Source organism: Salmo salar, chromosome ssa01 (genome assembly GCF_905237065.1).
Source record: "Salmo salar chromosome ssa01, Ssal_v3.1, whole genome shotgun sequence".
Lineage (NCBI taxonomy): Eukaryota > Metazoa > Chordata > Actinopteri > Salmoniformes > Salmonidae > Salmo > Salmo salar.
In genome coordinates, this window is record NC_059442.1 from 16,858,915 (window position 1) to 16,878,532 (window position 19,618).

General features: G+C 47.3%; 1 protein-coding gene across 10 annotated transcripts in view; it reads left to right on the forward strand.

Annotated features, from left to right (window-relative positions):
• LOC106567792 (kinesin-like protein KIF13B) overlaps nucleotides 1-19,618 on the forward strand; it is an 83,830-nt gene extending 64,212 nt beyond the window's left edge. For 6 of the 10 annotated variants that reach the window (XM_014137571.2, XM_045714695.1, XM_014137658.2 and 3 more), the window contains exons 26-40: nucleotides 1,699-1,848; nucleotides 2,420-2,449; nucleotides 2,711-2,810; nucleotides 3,339-3,465; nucleotides 3,585-3,640; nucleotides 5,234-5,358; nucleotides 5,648-5,923; nucleotides 6,199-6,351; nucleotides 6,620-6,697; nucleotides 6,819-6,872; nucleotides 7,005-7,119; nucleotides 8,580-8,713; nucleotides 11,936-11,998; nucleotides 12,431-13,127; nucleotides 14,622-19,618. In XM_014137571.2, the coding sequence (XP_013993046.1) occupies nucleotides 1,699-1,848; nucleotides 2,420-2,449; nucleotides 2,711-2,810; nucleotides 3,339-3,465; nucleotides 3,585-3,640; nucleotides 5,234-5,358; nucleotides 5,648-5,923; nucleotides 6,199-6,351; nucleotides 6,620-6,697; nucleotides 6,819-6,872; nucleotides 7,005-7,119; nucleotides 8,580-8,713; nucleotides 11,936-11,998; nucleotides 12,431-13,127; nucleotides 14,622-14,830 (2,367 nt within the window). In that variant the 3' untranslated portion in view covers nucleotides 14,831-19,618. Of the gene's footprint in view, nucleotides 1-1,698; nucleotides 1,849-2,419; nucleotides 2,450-2,710; nucleotides 2,811-3,338; nucleotides 3,466-3,584; nucleotides 3,641-5,233; nucleotides 5,359-5,647; nucleotides 5,924-6,198; nucleotides 6,352-6,619; nucleotides 6,698-6,818; nucleotides 6,873-7,004; nucleotides 7,120-8,579; nucleotides 8,714-11,935; nucleotides 11,999-12,430; nucleotides 13,138-14,621 lie in introns of all 10 variants that reach the window. The other 4 variants (XM_014138060.2, XM_014137993.2, XM_014138134.2 and 1 more) reach the window with 4 other exon arrangements.

Consider the following 19,618-nt stretch of genomic DNA (forward strand, 5'->3'; position numbering starts at 1 on the left):
TCCTCAAGGCCAGTCCCAAAGACATGTCTAATCTGTTGTTCCCTCTATCCCCCCCCAGGGCCAGTCCTCAGGGCCAGTCCCAAAGACATGTCTAATCTGTTGTTCCCTCTATCCCCCCCCAGGGCCAGTCCTCAGGGCCAGTCCCAAAGACATGTCTAATCTGTTGTTCCCTCTATCCCCCCCAGGGCCAGTCCTCAGGGCCAGTCCCAAAGACATGTCTAATCTGTTGTTCCCTCTATCCCCCCCAGGGCCAGTCCTCAGGGCCAGTCCCAAAGACATGTCTAATCTGTTGTTCCCTCTATCCCCCCCCAGGGCCAGTCCTCAGGGCCAGTCCCAAAGACATGTCTAATCTGTTGTTCCCTCTATCCCCCCCCAGGGCCAGTCCTCAGGGCCAGTCCCAAAGACATGTCTAATCTGTTGTTCCCTCTATCCCCCCCCAGGGCCAGTCCTCAGGGCCAGTCCCAAAGACATGTCTAATCTGTTGTTCCCTCTATCCCCCCAGGGCCAGTCCTCAGGGCCAGTCCCAAAGACATGTCTAATCTGTTGTTCCCTCTATCCCCCCCCCAGGGCCAGTCCTCAGGGCCAGTCCCAAAGACATGTCTAATCTGTTGTTCCCTCTATCCCCCCAGGGCCAGTCCCAAAGACATGTCTAATCTGTTGTTCCCTCTATCCCCCCCAGGGCCAGTCCCAAAGACATGTCTAATCTGTTGTTCCCTCTATCCCCCCCCAGGGCCAGTCCTCAGGGCCAGTCCCAAAGACATGTCTAATCTGTTGTTCCCTCTATCCCCCCCCAGGGCCAGTCCTCAGGGCCAGTCCCAAAGACATGTCTAATCTGTTGTTCCCTCTATCCCCCCCCAGGGCCAGTCCCAAAGACATGTCTAATCTGTTGTTCCCTCTATCCCCCCCCCAGGGCCAGTCCTCAGGGCCAGTCCCAAAGACATGTCTAATCTGTTGTTCCCTCTATCCCCCCCAGGGCCAGTCCTCAGGGCCAGTCCCAAAGACATGTCTAATCTGTTGTTCCCTCTATCCCCCCCAGGGCCAGTCCTCAGGGCCAGTCCCAAAGACATGTCTAATCTGTTGTTACCTCTTTCCCCCCCAGGGACAGTCCTCAGGGCCAGTCCCAAAGACATGTCTAATCTGTTGTTCCCTCTATCCCCCCCCCAGGGCCAGTCCTCAGGGCCAGTCCCAAAGACATGTCTAATCTGTTGTTCCCTCTATCCCCCCCAGGGCCAGTCCTCAGGGCCAGTCCCAAAGACATGTCTAATCTGTTGTTCCCTCTATCCCCCCCAGGGCCAGTCCCAAAGACATGTCTAATCTGTTGTTCCCTCTATCCCCCCCCAGGGCCAGTCCCAAAGACATGTCTAATCTGTTGTTCCCTCTATCCCCCCCAGGGCCAGTCCCAAAGACATGTCTAATCTGTTGTTCCCTCTACCCCCCCCAGGGCCAGTCCTCAGGGCCAGTCCCAAAGACATGTCTAATCTGTTGTTCCCTCTATCCCCCCCCAGGGCCAGTCCTCAGGGCCAGTCCCAAAGACATGTCTAATCTGTTGTTCCCTCTATCCCCCCCAGGGCCAGTCCTCAGGGCCAGTCCCAAAGACATGTCTAATCTGTTGTTCCCTCTATCCCCCCCCCAGGGCCAGTCCTCAAGGCCAGTCCCAAAGACATGTCTAATCTGTTGTTCCCTCTATCCCCCCCCCAGGGCCAGTCCAGACGTCTGCAGGTGGAGGTGAAGTCTGTGCAGGACAGTGGGACGATGCCGCTGATAGCAGAGGTGCTGCTGGCCGTGTCTGTGGGCTGTGTGGAGATCAGACAGACACGCCAGGCCAAGGCCAACAACGAACCCGTACAGGTAACACACACGGACACATACCTATGCAGATTCAGTGCATTCAGAAAGTATTCAGACCCCTGGACTTTTTCCACATTTTGTTACGTTACAACCTTATTCTAAAATGGATGAAGGAAAAAAACAATTTAATCAAACTACACACAATACCCCATAATGACAACGCAAAAACAGGTTTTTATTTTAACTAATGTATTAAAAATGAAAAACTGATATCACATTTCCATAAGTATTCAGACCCTTTACTCAGCACTTTGTTGAAGCACCTTTGGCAGTGATTACAGCCTCAAGTCTTCTTGGGTATGACGCTACAAGCTTGGCACACCTGTATTTGGAGGGTTTCTCCCATTCTCTGCAGGTCCTCTCAAGCTCTGTCAGGTGTGTAGATTGATGAGGAAAACATTTAATCCATTTTAGAATAAGACTGTAACGTAACATTGTGAAAAGGAAGGTGTCTGAATACTTTCCGAATGCTCTGTACATTACTATGCAGGAAGATGGCAATGGCTGTGAATGCCATTTACGATATGTCTGTTCTGGACTAATACAATTGTGTATTTTGTTTGTCTCACAGATGGAGGGGGATGAGATGGACAGCTATCAGGTAAACACTTTTCACTGTCTTGTCTCGACTGAAATATCTCTTTCATATATCCCCGCTGTATCTGATCAAATCAGACGACTCCAATGAAGAGGATGCTACAATGCATGTGCCTGTTTCTGTGGATCTGTGATGGATTGGTCATGTCTGTCTTGTTTTTTTGTGTGATTGTTTTGACCGGTTTCCCTCCTGCACTCGCTCCGGTTGATTGGTCCTGTTATTCTCGCTCTGATTGGTCGTCGGTGTGTGCGTTCTGTCCAATAGGAGCGTGATCTGGAGCGTCTGCGTCGTCAGTGGTTGACGGCTCTCACCAAGAGACAGGAGTACCTGGACCAACACCTCCAGACCCTGGTCAGCAAGCCAGGTAACTAACACACACACACACACACACACACACACACTGCAGTCAGTGTGTAGTGGAGGAACGAGGAAGTATAACTGCCTTTACTGGAGTAGCGTTTGGGCAGCAGGTCAAAAGGCACAGCAAATGAGGGAGAGGAAGTGGTGGCAGGAAACAGATTCCTCTGGTTAGGGAAGGTAGTCATGTTCTGATTGCTTACACATCTGGGTGAACATCTGGGTGAACATCTGGGTGAACATCTGGGTGAACATCTGGGTGAACATCTGGGTGAACATCTGGGTGAACATCTGGGTGAACATCTGGGTGAACATCTGGGTGAACATCTGGGTGAACATCTGGGTGAACATCTGGGTGAACATCTGGGTGAACATCTGGGTGAACATCTGGGTGAACGTCTGGGTGAACATCTGGGTGAACATCTGGGTGAACATCTGGGTGAACATCTGGGTGAACATCTGGGTGAACGTCTGGGTGAACGTCTGTGTGGAATTGAGGAAGATAGACTTTGACATTGTTGTGCTCCCTCTACAGAGAAGACAGAGGATGACGTGGAGAGGGAGGCCCAGCTGTTGGAATGGCGCCTGACACTGACCGAGGAGAGGAACGCCGTCATGGTGCCTTCAGCTGGGAGCGGCATCCCTGGAGCTCCTGCAGAGTGGTGAGAGACCAGAGAGTGTGTGTGGGAGAGTTGGTTCTAAACTTTAATGTAAAATGATATTTTTTTCTATATATAAATATTGTTCAGGAAGGGAATCTTGTGTACATTTTTGTCTTTAGGGTCCCTCTACCTGGAATGGAGGCCCATACCCCTGTTCTTTTCCTGGACCTCAGTGGTAAGTTTTCCTTGTTGAGTGTTATAATATCTCTGACTGGTTTAGTGACAAGTCATTTATTAAAATCCTCACTTTCACGCTTAACTCAAGTTTTTCTCTTCTCTCTCACCTCCCCCTCTCTCTCTTCCCCATCTCTCTCTTCCTCATCCTTGTCATCTCTCTCACCTCCCCCTCTCTCTCTTCCCCATCCTCGTCATCTCTCTCACCCCCCCCTCTCTCTCTCACCTCCCCCTCTCTCTCTTCCTCATCCTTGTCATCTCTCTCACCTCCCCCTCTCTCTTCCCCATCCTCGTCATCTCTCTCACCCCCCCTCTCTCTCTCACCCCCCCCTCTCTCTCTCACCTCCCCTCTCTCTCTCACCTCCCCCTCTCTCTCACCTCCCCCTCTCTCTCTTCCCCATCCTCGTCATCTCTCTCACCCCCCCTCTCTCTCACCCCCCTCTCTCTCTCCACCTCCCCCCTCTCTCTCACCTCCCCTCTCTCTCTTCCCCATCCTCGTCATCTCTCTCACCCCCCCCTCTCTCTCTCACCTCCCCCCTCTCTCTCACCTCCCCTCTCTCTCTTCCCCATCCTCGTCATCTCTCTCACCCCCCCTCTCTCTCTCACCTCCCCCTCTCTCTCACCTCCCCCTCTCTCTCTTCCCCATCCTCGTCATCTCTCTCACCCCCCCTCTCTCTCACCTCCCCCTCTCTCTCTTCCTCATCCTTGTCTTCTCTCTCACCTCCCCCTCTCTCTCTTCCCATCCTCGTCATCTCTCTCACCCCCCCTCTCTCTCACCTCCCCCTCTCTCTCTTCCTCATCCTTGTCTTCTCTCTCACCTCCCCCTCTCTCTCTTCCCATCCTCGTCATCTCTCTCACCCCCCCCTCTCTCTCACCTCCCCCTCTCTCTCTTCCTCATCCTTGTCTTCTCTCTCACCTCCCCTCTCTCTCTTCCCATCCTCGTCATCTCTCTCACCCCCCCTCTCTCTCACCTCCCCTCTCTCTCCACCTCCCCCCCTCTCTCTCACCTCCCCTCTCTCTCTTCCCCATCCTCGTCATCTCTCTCACCCCCCCTCTCTCTCACCCCCCTCTCTCTCTCACCTCCCCCCCTCTCTCTCACCTCCCCTCTCTCTCTTCCCCATCCTCGTCATCTCTCTCACCCCCCCTCTCTCTCTCACCTCCCCCTCTCTCTCACCTCCCCCTCTCTCTCTTCCCCATCCTCGTCATCTCTCTCACCCCCCCCTCTCTCTCACCTCCCCCTCTCTCTCTTCCTCATCCTTGTCTTCTCTCTCACCTCCCCCTCTCTCTCTTCCCATCCTCGTCATCTCTCTCACCCCCCTCTCTCTCACCTCCCCCTCTCTCTCTTCCTCATCCTTGTCTTCTCTCTCACCTCCCCCTCTCTCTTCCCCATCCTCGTCATCTCTCTCACCCCCCCTCTCTCTCACCTCCCCCTCTCTCTCTTCCTCATCCTTGTCATCTCTCTCACCCCCCCCTCTCTCTCTCCCCCATCCTTGTCATCTCTCTCACCTCCCCCTCTCTCTCTCCCATCCTCGTCATCTCTCTCACCTCCCCCTCTCTCTCTCCCCCATCCTCGTCATCTCTCTCTCCTCTCCAGCGGATGACTTCAGTTCCCAGGATGCTTTGGAGGTCCCGGAGGCTGGAGGTTGGGACGCCACTCTGAGCGGAGAGGACGAGGAAGAATTCTTCGACCTGCAGATCGTCAAACATTATGATGAAGAGGTGAGCTCCAGGGGTCCTTTTCATCAGGGCACGGCGTAGCAAAACACTTTGCAATGGAAACCCAAAACCTAATCCCCCCACCCTTATTTCACCAATATGGTCCCTTGCAAAATTCCGTTAACGTTCCCAATATTTCCAGATTTTCTACAAATTGGAACATTACTGGAATCAGCAGGAAATCTGAAATCCATTAACTAGGATATCTGGAAAACCTGGGAATTTTTGGGAAAGTTACTGGAATTTTGCGTCCTTAATGAACACGAGCCTGTATCCCCACCCCTTCCACTAGGTAAAAGCTGAGGCATCGTGGGACTCCACAGTGCACCAGTGTCCCCAGCTGAGCCGCGGTGGAGCGTGCCCGGAGCAGAGGGTTTATCTGACGGTGCGCTGCGTGGTGCAGCTCAGCCACCCGGCAGACATGCAGCTGGTGCTGAGGAAACGGATCTGTGTCAACCTGAACCCCGGCAGACAGGGCTTCGCTCAGAACTTCCTGAAGAGGATGTCCACGCGCTCCACCATCCCCGGCTGTGGGGTCACCTTCGAGGTGGTCTCCAACATCCCCGGGGTGAGGGTGTGACGGGAGGGAAATCACTCTTTTTGGTAGTGATTTACTACAACCCCTGTAGCTCTCGACTGTCTGTCTGTCCTCTCCTCACGTCCTCTCCTTCGTTGCACTGATATGAAGAAGGTGAAATGCCAACCTAATGATACCCTTGGCGCCACTTATTGTTTTCATCTGTCAAGTAGTGTTTTCCAACCAGTGCATATGAAGGGAAGAGATTTTTTTGCAATTGAGATCGAGTCTGTCTTTTTGTCAGCTCTACTAACTCTCTCTCTCAGGATGCCCAGGGTTCAGAGGACAGGGAGATGTTAGCTCGTCTAGCCGCCAGCGCAGAGAACCCCAAGTCGGCCGACAACGAGGCGGCCATAGAGAAATACCTCCGCAGTGTCCTGGCTGTGGAGAACATCCTCACTCTGGACCGACTACGACAGGTCACTACATACCACACTAGGACTATCTACAGCAGTGTTTCCCAAACTCGGTCCAAGGTGTGCTCATTTAGTGTTTTGTCCCAAGACTACACAGCTGATTAAACTAATCGAAGGCTGATGATGAGTTGGTTATTGGAAAAAGCTGTGTAGTGCTAGGACAAAAAACTACATGTGAACCCCTTGGGGTCACCAGGAAACGCTGTTCACATGCTTAACACACATTTGTATTAATGGTACTGTTGCTTATTTCGTGTGTGTGTGTGTGCAGGAAGTGGCGGTGAAGGAGCACCTGGCAGGCAAAGGGAAGGGTAACAGACGCAGTCTCAGCTCCCCCAGTGTCCACAGGGTAAATGGCACATCTTCTGTTGGGGTATTACTGGGTCCTATTGATTTATTGAATAGTTTTAAGCCAATGAGGTCATGACATTAGTCTTTTTTTCCTCCCTCTCTCTCCTTGTCGTCTTCAGCTGTCTGGCAGCAGACAGGACCTGTCCTCTGACTGCAATCTGGACGACAACAAGGTCAGTACAACCCTGTTGAAGCTGTGTAACTGTTAATACTCAAACTGAACAACCCCACATGCCAAAGTACACAGATCATTCCTCTCATCTTTAACCTCCCTCTGCTGTTCTTTTCTGTCTTCTCTGCGCCAGACTCGCTGGGAGAGCCAGCAGGACATCATGACCTCGCCCCAGTTTAGCCACACCCTGCCTCGCCCCTCCTCCTCTCCCCCTAATACTCCCCCACAGATCCAGGACCCAGAGCAAGGTAAGAGCCTGACTCCTCCTCTCCTCTCCCCCTACTACTCCCCCACAGAACCAGATCCAGGACCCAGAGCAAGGTAAGAGCCTGACTCCTCCTCTCCCCTCCCCCTACTACTCCCCCACAGAACCAGATCCAGGACCCAGAGCAAGGTAAGAGCCTGACTCCTCCTCTCCCCTCCCCTACTACTCCCCCACAGAACCAGATCCAGGACCCAGAGCAAGGTAAGAGCCTGACTCCTCCTCTCCCCTCCCCTACTACTCCCCCACAGAACCAGATCCAGGACCCGGAGCAAGGTAAGAGCCTGACTCCTCTCCCCTCCCCCTACTACTCCCCGACAGAACCAGATCCAGGACCCAGAGCAAGGTAAGAGCCTGACTCCTCCCCTCCCCCTACTACTCCCCCACAGAACCAGATCCAGGACCCAGAGCAAGGTAAGAGCCTGACTCCTCCTCTCCTCTCCCTACTACTCCCCCACAGAACCAGATCCAGGACCCAGAGCAAGGTAAGAGCCTGACTCCTCCTCTCCCCTCCCCTACTACTCCCCCACAGAACCAGATCCAGGACCCAGAGCAAGGTAAGAGCCTGACTCCTCCTCTCCCCTCCCCCTACTACTCCCCGACAGAACCAGATCCAGGACCCAGAGCAAGGTAAGAGCCTGACTCCTCCTCTCCCCTCCCCCTACTACTCCCCGACAGAACCAGATCCAGGACCCGGAGCAAGGTAAGAGCCTGACTCCTCCTCTCCTCTCCCCCTGCTCCATTGCTCTCTCTACCTTTCTCCCCCTGAGACTGCTGTACTAACCTGGCCTTGCTGACTGGCTGACTCTACCTCAGCCTCCTCTCTCTCCCCTCTCTCTACCTCAGTCTCCTCTCTCTCCCCTCTCTCTACCTCAGTCTCCTCTCTCTCCCCTCTCTCTACCTGTCTCCTCTCTCTCCCCTCTCTCTACCTCTCTCCCCTCTCTCTCCTCCTGTCATCTGTCTTTTCTGTGCAGTAGACCTTTGGTTCTGTCTGTCGTGTCTACTAGTGTTGTCTCGTTTCTCAACCGTTTTAAGTGTGTTACATACAGTAGTCATATTGTCTGTTTTTTCTTTCTTTGATCTCACTTTCTCAGTAGTGATGTCATTGTAATGAATGTGAGTGTGGCCAATGACAGTTAATCATTCAGATTAATTTGCAGTCTTTTATGATTATAATCCAGAGATTATAATATGTTATCACATGCTAAAATCATGTTTATTTGATTATTTTCAGTTATTTTAATCAATTCTTTGTCTTGTCTCTCTGACCTGGTCCAGCCATTTTCTTCATTGTGTGTCTTTTTTCAATGTCATTTCCTCTCATACTTCCCCTACCTTCCAATCCTCCTCACCATCCTCTTTTCCTCTTCATCTTTTATTCCTGCTGCTCCTCATCTTTTCTTCCTCCTCCCTTTCCTCCTCCTCTCTCACCGGTTCTCCCCTCAGGTCGTTCAGGGCTTGCTGCCTCTTATCTTTCAGTCAAAGCCCTGGTGCCGCAGATGCCCAAGCTGCTCAAGTCCCTGTTCCCTGCCCGCGAGGACAAGAAGGAGCCCTTACGCCCCTCGCCCCACTCTCTACAGGTAGGATGCACATACCCCAGTGACCTTTTGACCTTGGTTAAAATAAGTCATTCCTTTTTTTTATCTTGTAACCCCATTGAATCCTTTCCCATTTTCTTGTGATACACCAAATAAACCAAACCCTGTTTCTAGCCACAACACCAGTCAGTAACTGGGAGCCCAGAGAAACTGGATGGTCGATGTGAGTCTATAATCCACTATAGTTCACCGTCTCCCCATCCTCTGCCTCAAACCATTGCTGTAATCCATGCCTTATTTTCAGTGTAGCCTGTATTTCCATTTTTATTTTGTCCATCAGGCCTTTTACCAAGTGCTGCTATCACAATGAGACCCATCATCATCTGCATTTGAGCAGAGGAAAGTGGAGATGGGATTTAGGGCATTCAGAGGAAGTCCCATCTAGACCAGTGAATGTTACTCAGCTTCCAGATGAAACACACTTGTATAATATGCTTTTAGACAAACCCCTCTCAGAAGACAGACTGGGGATAGAGCGGTTTAGTGCTATTATTAAGCAATAAGGACCGAGGGGGTGAGGTACAGTGCCTTCGGAAAGTATTCAGACCCTTTGACTTTCTCCACATTTTGTTACATTACAGCCTTATTCTAAAATGTATTTTTTCCTCCCTCATCAATCTACACACAATACCCCGTAATGGCAAAGCAAACCAGGTTTTAAGAAATTAAATCACATTTACTTAAGTATTCAGACCCTTTACTCAGTACTTTGTTGAAGCACCTTTGGCAGTGATTACAGCCTCTAGCCTTGGGTATGACGCTACAAGCTTGGCACACCATTCTTCTCTCCAGATCCTCTGAAGTTCTGTCAGGTTGGATTGGGAGTGTTGCTGTACAGCTATTTTCAGGTCTCCAGAGATGTTTGATCAGGTTCAAGTCTGGGCTCTGGCTGGGCCACTCAAGGACATTCAGAGATTTGTCCTGAAGCCAGTCCTGCTTTGTCTTGGCTGTGTGCTTAGGGTCGTTGTCCTGTTGGAAGGTGAACCTTCATCCCAGTCTGAGGTCCTGAGCACATTTTCATCAAGGATCTCTCTGTACTTTGCTCTGTTTATATTTGCCTCGACCCTAACTACTCTCCCAGTCCCTGCCGCTGAAAAACATCCCCACAGCATGATGCTGCCACCACCATGCTTCACCATAGGAATGGTGCCAGGTTTCCTCCAGATGTGATGCTTGGCATTCAGGCAAAAAAGTTCAATCTTGGTTTCATCAGACCAGAGAATCTTGTTTCTCATGGTCTGAGAGTCCTTTAGCTGCCTTTTGGCAAACTCAAAGTGGGCTGTCATGTGCCTTTTACTGAGGAATGGCTTCTGTCCGGCCACTCTACTATACATGCCTGATTGGTGGAGTGCTGCAGAGATGGTTGTCCTTCTGGAAGGTTCTCCCATCTCCACAGAGGAACTGTAGAGCTCTGTCAGTGACCATCGGGTTATTGGTCACCTCCCTGACCAAGGCCTTTCTTCCTGATTGCTCAGTTTGGCCGGTGGCCAGCTCAAGAAAAAGTATTGGTGGTTCCAAACTTCTTCCATTTAAGAATGATGGAGGCCACTGTTCTTGGGGACCTTCAATGCTGCAGAAATGTTTTGGTACCCTTCCCTAGATCTGTGCCTCGACATAATCCTGTCTCGGAGCTCTATGGACAATTCCTTTGACCTCATGGCTTGGTTTTTGCTCTGACATGCACTGTTAACTGTGGGACCTTATATAGACAGGTGTGTGCCGCCAATCAATTGAATTTACCACAGGTGGACTTAATCAAGTTGTAGAAACATCTCAAGGATGAAACGGGATGCACCTGAGCTCAATTTCGATTCTCATAGCAAATGGTCTGAATACTTATGTAAATATGGTATTTCCGTTTTTTTAATATACATTAACAAACATTTCTGAACTGTTTTCACTTTGTCATTATGGGGTATTGTGTGTAGATTGATCAGGGGGGAAAACGATTGAATCCATTTTAGAAGAAGGCTGTAAGGTAATGTTGTGAAAATTCTTACACAAGGTCACTCAAAGTTGATCTTAAATGAATCATTGTTTGTCAGTGTGCTGGAGAGCGTCTGTCCACCACAATGCACCATAGTACACGTCAATCAGGAGCTCTGCCGGGGCAGTCCCAGCAGTTATGTACGGCTATACACAGACAAGTTATATTTGCATGATTTAGCATCATTAATTCATCATTACCGTTTTGTTTCATTAATGTGACCGACCAATACTGGTTCATAACATGTGACAGACCAATACCTCACGAGGCTTCTTCTCTCTAAGCTAAGACCTTGAAACTGAGATATCTGTAGTTCGTTCTCAAAACAAGGTCTGGACGTACTGCCACATTGTCTGGGCGTACTGCCACATTGTCTGGGCGTACTGCCACATTGTCTGGGCGTACTGCCACATTGTCTGGGCGTACTGCCAAATTGCAGCTACTGATAGTGAGGATTTGTTCAGTCAGTCACTTGCATGAACACAGAAATTGGTTATAAGAAAAGCACAAACATTAAAATTCCTATTACAGTAACAAAATGTGGAAAAAGGGAAGGGGTCTGAATACTTTCCGAATGCACGGCTAAAAGTAAAACAATTTGGGGGTGGTTTTTAGGCCATATCGCCCAGCCCAAACCAGCCGGTGGACATTTTGACTGTTTCTACATGTAGAATCGATTTGCACACATTTTTTCAAATTAAGGGCCGGCACTCTTTTCAGAGGTGCTGAGTGCTCTCGGCGTGTCCAAGCCTTCAGGTAAAGGAAGAACAAAAAACTGACAGGGCCTTTCCCCCAATCTATCTCCTTAATGCTCACTGCCTGTTTTTGGTTTGACTCTCAACCTTCCAATCTCAGGGCAGACACTCAAACCACATGCCACTGAGTTAGTTATGGCCATATATAATGAAGTCAAAAGTCGCTGAACACTGGATGTAGGTTATACTAAGCTTGCTATTTAATTTCCATAAATACGATATCTTTAGTAATACCACCATCTGTTTGTCATTAAAGATAGATAATTCCACTATGGATTTAGAAAGAAATGTTGGGGATTAAAACCATTTTTGTCAAGAGCTGAATATAATCAACTGAGCTTTTGAATGTTTACATTAACTTGTAAAGTTATGGACAATGTGAGACAATACTCATGTATTTCAGTGAATAATTGAAAATTCAATCATTTGAACAATAATTGTGTTTCTCTCTCTTCCTGGCAGCACATGCCTCGTATCATCATGCAGACGACGGGGCCTGAAGACAGCAGGATCCGGATAGAATCGGTAAGAACCCTCTGTCAGTCTGTCATCTCTTTTCAACTCTCCTCCTGCCTGCTCCCCCTTGTTCAATGTTCCCTATGAGCGCAAGATGTTAAAAATATGTTTAAAAAGACGTCCTTTCAACTTCTTGTGGTCACTGGGAGTTGTAGTTTGTTAGAGATCAGTCTAGTTGTAGTTGATTAGTTGAAATCAGTTAGTTTAGAACAACTCTCCAGGCTGAGACAGTGTATTGACTGTAATATGAAGCTATGGTTGGTAGTAAGCTAGGGGATCTGAGGATCTCGTGATGATAATGATGAAGATGGTGGTGATGATCATTATGATATTGATAATTGTGTTGGCATCATGATGTCCTGGTTTGCTCCAGTCAGTCTTAAGTTTGTTGGAGTTCTTAAATTCCTGTTGTGGTGTGATTGCCGCGATTCCTCCCCGTAGGTTGCTAAGGTAGGGAGGACCGCCCTTATCCCGGCCCTGACCAATGACAGGTGGTCAGAGTCCACCGAAGCCCCTCTTCCTGTTCTGTCCTCCCAGCATGACTATTCCCTCAGCCCCATCAGCGAGGCCTCCAGCGGCTACTTCTCCACTAGTGTTTCCACGGCAACCCTGACCGAGGCTTCAGCCAGCGCTGCTGGTGACCACCCTGCCACCCCCCTCCGCCCCTCCTCCTCCCTCACCCTCCTAGATGCAGGGGTGGGTCTAAAGGGGATTGATGCTCCTGAAACTACGTTACCCAGAACCCAGCAGCAGCAGCGAGCTGAACGGAACGGTGTTACTGCTGCCTCTCCTCAGTATGACAACAAAATGGCCACCACAGGTCCCGGGTACAGCGTCACCACAGGCAACAAGCCCTTCTCCATACAGAGGGTGTCGGCGTCGGACCTGAAGTCGTTCCAGCAGCGCATCCTGGGGGAGGAAGTGGAGGCGAGAGGAGGAGGAAGACAAGGGAGTCTGGAGAGACTGGAAATCGTCCTGGACGATGAGGATGGCGGCTGCGACTACGTGCTACCTGATTGGCTGAGAGAGGGGGTGTGCGTGACGGTGGGAGCCAATAAGGGCGGGACAGTGCGCTACGTGGGCAACACTGAGTTCGCCGAGGGCGTGTGGGTCGGGGTGGAGCTTGACTCGCCCTCAGGTGTGTTTGTGTATGTGTGTTTACTGTTCACACAGAATTGCATGACTCAACATAATGACACTAGAAGAAATGTAACTCTAAGCAAATAGCCTGAAAATAACAAATCTAGAGGGCCTTGTCCACATGTACATGAGAATCATCAGAGCAGGCAATGCTTAGTTTAGGAAATTCAAAGTACCGTAAATTCCGGACTATAAGCCGCAACTTTTTTCCCACGCTTTGAACCTCGCGGCTTAAACAATGACGCGGCTAATATATGGATTTTTCCCGCTTTCAATTTTTTTTTTTTTCAAAAAAACACATTCTGTGACGTGATCAGTTTTTTGGCGGCATGAAGCTTTCATTAGACCAATGAAATTGCCGAACGGGTTAAGGTCAAACAACTTTTTTGTTTACTGTCTAGATTAAATGGAGCGCTCTCAAACTTCCCATCATTCTGATTACAGTAGTCATTTTGTCACCCTCATCATGGCAAAGACACGGAGAAATGCATATGATGCAGCTTTCAAGTTGAAGGCGATTGATCTGGCTGTTGGAAAAGGAAATAGAGCTGCTGCACGGGAGCTTGGTCTTAATGAGTCGATGATAAGACGTTGGAAACAGCAGCGTGAGGAATTGACTCAGTGCAAAAAGACAACTAAAGCTTACTGCTAATTTTTTATTTTTTGTTACAAGCCGTGTTTCGTTAAAGCCCATTTATTTTTGTTACAAGCCGTGTTTCGTTAAAGCCTATTTATTTTTGTTACAACCCGTGTTTCGTTAAAGCCTATTTATTTTTGTTACAAGCCGTGTTTCGTTAAAGCCTATTTATTTTTGTTACAAGCCGTGTTTCGTTAAAGCCTATTTATTTTTGTTACAACCCGTGTTTCGTTAAAGCCTATTTATTTTTGTTACAACCCGTGTTTCGTTAAAGCCTATTTATTTTTGTTACAAGCAGTGTTTCGTTAAAGCCTATTTATTTTTGTTACAAGCAGTGTTTCGTTAAAGCCTATTTATTTTTGTTACAACCCGTGTTTCGTTAAAGCCCATTTATTTTTGTTACAAGCCGTGTTTCGTTAAAGCCCATTTATTTTTGTTACAAGCCGTGTTTCGTTAAAGCCTATTTATTTTTGTTACAAGCCGTGTTTCGTTAAAGCCTATTTATTTTTGTTACAAGCCGTGTTTCGTTAAAGCCTATTTATTTTTGTTACAAGCCGTGTTTCGTTAAAGCCTATTTATTTTTTGTTACAAGCCGTGTTTCGTTAAAGCCTATTTATTTTTGTTACAAGCCGTGTTTCGTTAAAGCCTGTGTAAAGTTCATTTGTTTCAATGTACCGGTAGGCACCTGCGGCTTATAGACATGTGCGGCTTATTTATGTTCAAAATATATATATTTTTTTAATTCAGTGAGTGCGGCTTATATTCAGGTGCGCTTAATAGTCCGGAAATTACGGTACTAAACCAACTCTCTTCCTTGTCTACCCCTCACCCCTTTCTCTTATTCTCTCTCTACAGGTAAGAACGACGGCTCCGTAGGCGGGCGCCACTACTTCCGCTGTAATCCTGGTTACGGTGTCCTGGTGCGTCCCGACCGGGTTCTCCGACGGGAGCGTTCCACCAAACGGAACCCGGAGAACCGGCGCAGTGGTGAGTTCTACCAGCCCGTTCTGCGGGGAGAGTCCACTAACAGGAGAGGGGAGAACCGCAAGTCCTGGAGCAGCTGAACTGGAGAGAAACAGGCCTGGCTGGGAGAGACCATTATTCTACACATCCCTCTGGCTCGGATCAACTACAAAACCCACACATCCTGTTTCTAAGCCTCCGTCTCGCTTAGCACCCTCTCTCTCAATCTCCCCCTAACTATGCAATACTACTGCATCTAATAGAAAGGGTCCCTGTCCTATGCCCACCCATAGCTATGGAGCAGTACCTTAGTGCTCTGGGTTAGATCTGTCTGGGTTCATTTCAATGGGGAAGACCTTTACCCAACAAGCCCCTGTTGTCTCCCCATCTGAACACAGCACTGGTGGTGCTGCCTGTGGTATGGATTGGGCACAGGCCCTGAGTGGTTCCACAGCACCTGAAGTAGTCTACAGAGTGTTGCTGTCTGTATGAAGTGACCCACAGGGTGGCCAATAGGAACTGTTTCTCCTCGGGCCAAGGTTCAGGTTCTGAAGTGATGACATCACTTTCTCTGACGTCATCAAACTCTGGTCACACTTCGAGAATCCTTCTGAAAGAATGAGACTACTATTCCACCGGACTCTGTCCGGAACGCCCCTCTTTTTTCAATGGAACTGTCCATTTTACCCCCCCATTTTTGAATGGAACTGTCCCTTTTAACTAAATGATATTATCAGTCCTTTTTGTGGACTGACATTAACAGTTACTATGTCTGTTTCCCTGTGTGAAGTCATTCATCTGAAATGATCGATTCTTCCAGAATGTGCCTTCGAGTTTTTTTCTTTGTTATATTTCTTAGTGGTTTTATTCGACACATTTCTCCCTCTGTTGAGCTTTGACGAGAATGCCTTGTGTAAGGTGATCTCAGGGACTGCAGAGTGGACATGGACGTACCTGTGAGAAGATTTGTGTGTGTGTGCCTGTGTTTTAAAAGTTGGGCCCTTGAAGCTGAATTTAACCATGGCAATTTACAGTATAGGCTGGGAGAAAATTGATCCCTGTGCGTGTGTGTGTGTGCACGTCTGTGTGTGTGCATGTTTCCGGCTGATCTGAAAGATGAAGCTCCGTCGTTATGACGACGTGGTTTGTGCAAAAGTAATAGCTGTTGGTTTTAAATTGTACGTTGAGAAGTCAGCTGAAGGATGGTTCCACTATGAGAAGCCCAGGGAGCAAAATTGGTTGAAATTGCTTTTCTTAATGTCTTTTTAACATCAAGTGCTCACTGGGAGATTTTGCACGGTGACTGACTGTGGTGATGTGTGTTAGCAGAATGGTTGTCTTTGGTTGTAGAACTGTTTGAGGAAGTATCGGTGGTATGTATGGTGTATGCTGAACAGCTGGTCTTGTGTGTATGTAGGATGGAAGGTAGGATCTGGTATGTTTTATGCTGGTCATTTGATTTGTGTTTGGGGGATAAAGATCTCTATGCATACATTCACCATTTGTGTGAAGATACAGATCTGTAATAGGGTCTATCATTTACATACTGAGTCAATGGCTTTGGGAGATGAAAGAATGCAAGGTTGTGGGAGCATTGTTTTACAAGTTATTTCGTTTGAAACTATGGAATTTTATTTAAAATGTTAATTGATCCCTGAAGTTCTTACACAATGTAGTGAATCTCATTTTTATTAGACATTTGAAGTTAATACTTAAAGGGGCAATCTGCAGTTCAAACAACAACAAAGTGGTGTCCCCGCCACAGTTTTGGTAAATAGGAATGGTACTGGAGAAATGTAACCGCTCTCAGATTATCATTAATTTAAACATCCAAAAATGGATGTAACAACTGCAGATTGCCTCTTTTTGAAATTCCATTGAATAGAAATGTAAAGTGTGTATTCTCACGTAGTGAGCGGAGGTAGAAACTGTAAGGAGATGCAGAATGGGTTTTAACACTAGTCCATCCAGCAGGCTGAAACATGAAGGATCTGAAAGCTAAACCCCGTCACTCCAACGCTATGACATTTCGTTTGACTCTTTATCATCTGATTTAAGAGAAGCCTAAATTTGCATTGTTATATATATTTTAATGGTTGTACATATGCCTTTATCATGTGAAATAGATAAAGCCTTCTAAATTGTACTGAAAAAAATTGTTGCTTGCACAAGTGATTTTATGAGAAATGGTGCGGCTATAGCCACTGTTATATAACTGTATATGGATTCGATCATTGACATTCTAGTTCCTTTTGGGAATTGATCTTGATTCTTGATTTGTGGTAATAGGAGGGGAACTGTGTGTGTGTGTGTGTGAACATGCGGTGTTGTAATGAAGAGTGAGAGAGCAGGTGGCGTATCAGATAGATTTGGCCTTGTCTTCACACCTCTCTGCACAGAGACTGAAGAGTGTTTTGAGATCACTTCAGGCTTATCTATTTCTTTATTTCCGTGCCTCGTTTTTTTCTCTGTCTCATATCAGGAAGTAGCTCTGATTCAAACACATTTCATTATTAAGTAACTTATCGGGAATTTCACATTGCTGGTGGAGTCTTCGCTTCTGACTCAAAATAGTTGCAGTGAGGCCGGGATTCAATCTGTTCACACTTTGTCAGCTATGCACCTTTTAAAGGCAATGTTCCCGCATTTGCGGAAACCGTCCTCATTTCTGTAAAAATTCATCAATTTTTAATTTGTTTGTAATTTAGCAGACGCTCTTAACCAGTGCGACTTACAGTAGTGCATCCATTTTTATACTGAAAAGCAGGTACACGTGTACCTGAATGCTGTGTAACGGCAGGAAGAGGAAGTCATTCGTCATACATGCATCCTCTGGCTTTCATTTCAATAGGCGTCATCATGGACTTTATATTTGACCATATATGGATGTGACTGTTTGCGCTCAGAACCACATCAGGGGTGTATTCACTAGGAACCAGAAGCAAACGAAACAAAGCGGGGAGGGACCTACCTGAATTGGTCCAATAGAAACTCTTGTGTGGAGTAAATGGAAAACCACTTTTTGCTACGGTCTGCAACTAATGAATACACCCTTGTATTCTATTGAGTTTGACCCTTAGACTGTCTATACCTGATTAAGGATCCGTCTATACAGTTACCCTTTCATCATTCCACAGAAAGCATGTTCTGTTTTTTTATCAAGTGCTACTGTGAGCATATATTTTTAAAGGCCCAAGGACACAGATGCAACAAATCGTTATGGGGGAAATAATATTTCAAGAGTATGCATTTCCTGTATATCTTTGGCAACCCTGGTCCAGAGCTCAGAGCAATATAACACCTGCCTTTATGTGGCCTTCAGTCTACAAGTCAGTCAGTCTGTCCCCCTCTGAGGTTTTTAGTTATTAAACCCAGTCTGGCAATGCGAGACTCAATAACTGCAAACCTTTAAATTGTAAGACTTTCTTCACACTACATCAGACCCACTGCCACATAGAACCATGGGAGCTCACGTTAGTAGAGGATACTAGCACAGACATCAACTAGAGCAGAGAATCTTTACCCCAACACAGACATCAACTAGAGCAGAGAATCTTTACCCCAACACAGATGTCAACTAGAGCAGAGAATCTTTACCCCAACACAATGTCAACTAGAGCAGAGAATCTTTACCCCAACACAATGTCAACTAGAGCAGAGAATCTTTACCCCAACACAGACATCAACTAGAGCAGAGAATCTTTACCCCAACACAGACATCAACTAGAGCAGAGAATCTTTACCCCAACACAGACATCAACTAGAGCAGAGAATCTTTACCCCAACACAGACATCAACTAGAGCAGAGAATCTTTACCCCAACACAGATGTCAACTAGAGCAGAGAATCTTTACCCCAACACAGATGTCAACTAGAGCAGAGAATCTTTACCCCAACACAGACGTCAACTAGAGCAGAGAATCTTTACCCCAACACAGACGTCAACTAGAGCAGAGAATCTTTACCCCAACACAGACATCAACTAGAGCAGAGAATCTTTACCCCAACACAGACATCAACTAGAGCAGAGAATCTTTACCCCAACACAATGTCAACTAGAGCAGAGAATCTTTACCCCAACACAGACATCAACTAGAGCAGAGAATCTTTACCCCAACACAGACATCAACTAGAGCAGAGAATCTTTACCCCAACACAGACATCAACTAGAGCAGAGAATCTTTACCCCAACACAGACGTCAACTAGAGCAGAGAATCTTTACCCCAACACAGACATCAACTAGAGCAGAGAATCTTTACCCCAACACAGATGTCAACTAGAGCAGAGAATCTTTACCCCAACACAGACATCAACTAGAGCAGAGAATCTTTACCCCAACACAACATCAACTAGAGCAGAGAATCTTTACCCCAACACAACATCAACTAGAGCAGAGAATCTTTACCCCCACTCAGCAGCCACGCTCCATTTCTGTCCAATACTAAAGGGGTTTGAGCTGGAGGAAGGGACAGAAATGGAATTGGGCCCGATCTTCAGACCATTTGTACAACGGTTTCGTCATGAAATGGCACCCTACTCCCCATATAGTGCACTTTTTAATAGTGTGTAGAGAAGAGGGTTCCAATTTGGACATAACGAATCACTTGAGACCAGCTCTGGTTTGTGCCTTGTCCTGGAGTTATAATCAATCATTTGCGTATCTGATTGTGTTGTCATGAAGTGTATTTGAGTGAGCGAATGCGTTTAGGCTTGACTATGTATATATTTGCATATTAAGACTTAACAATCTGAGCGCAAGTTTGGGTTTTAATTTAATTGTTCTGTGTAATTCTATGCTGAAATCCAAAGAATAATAATGCATTTGTCTTTTTTAATCGCCTGGACAATAATCTCTCTGTAAAGGAAAGAATAAAAAAAAATGAATTGA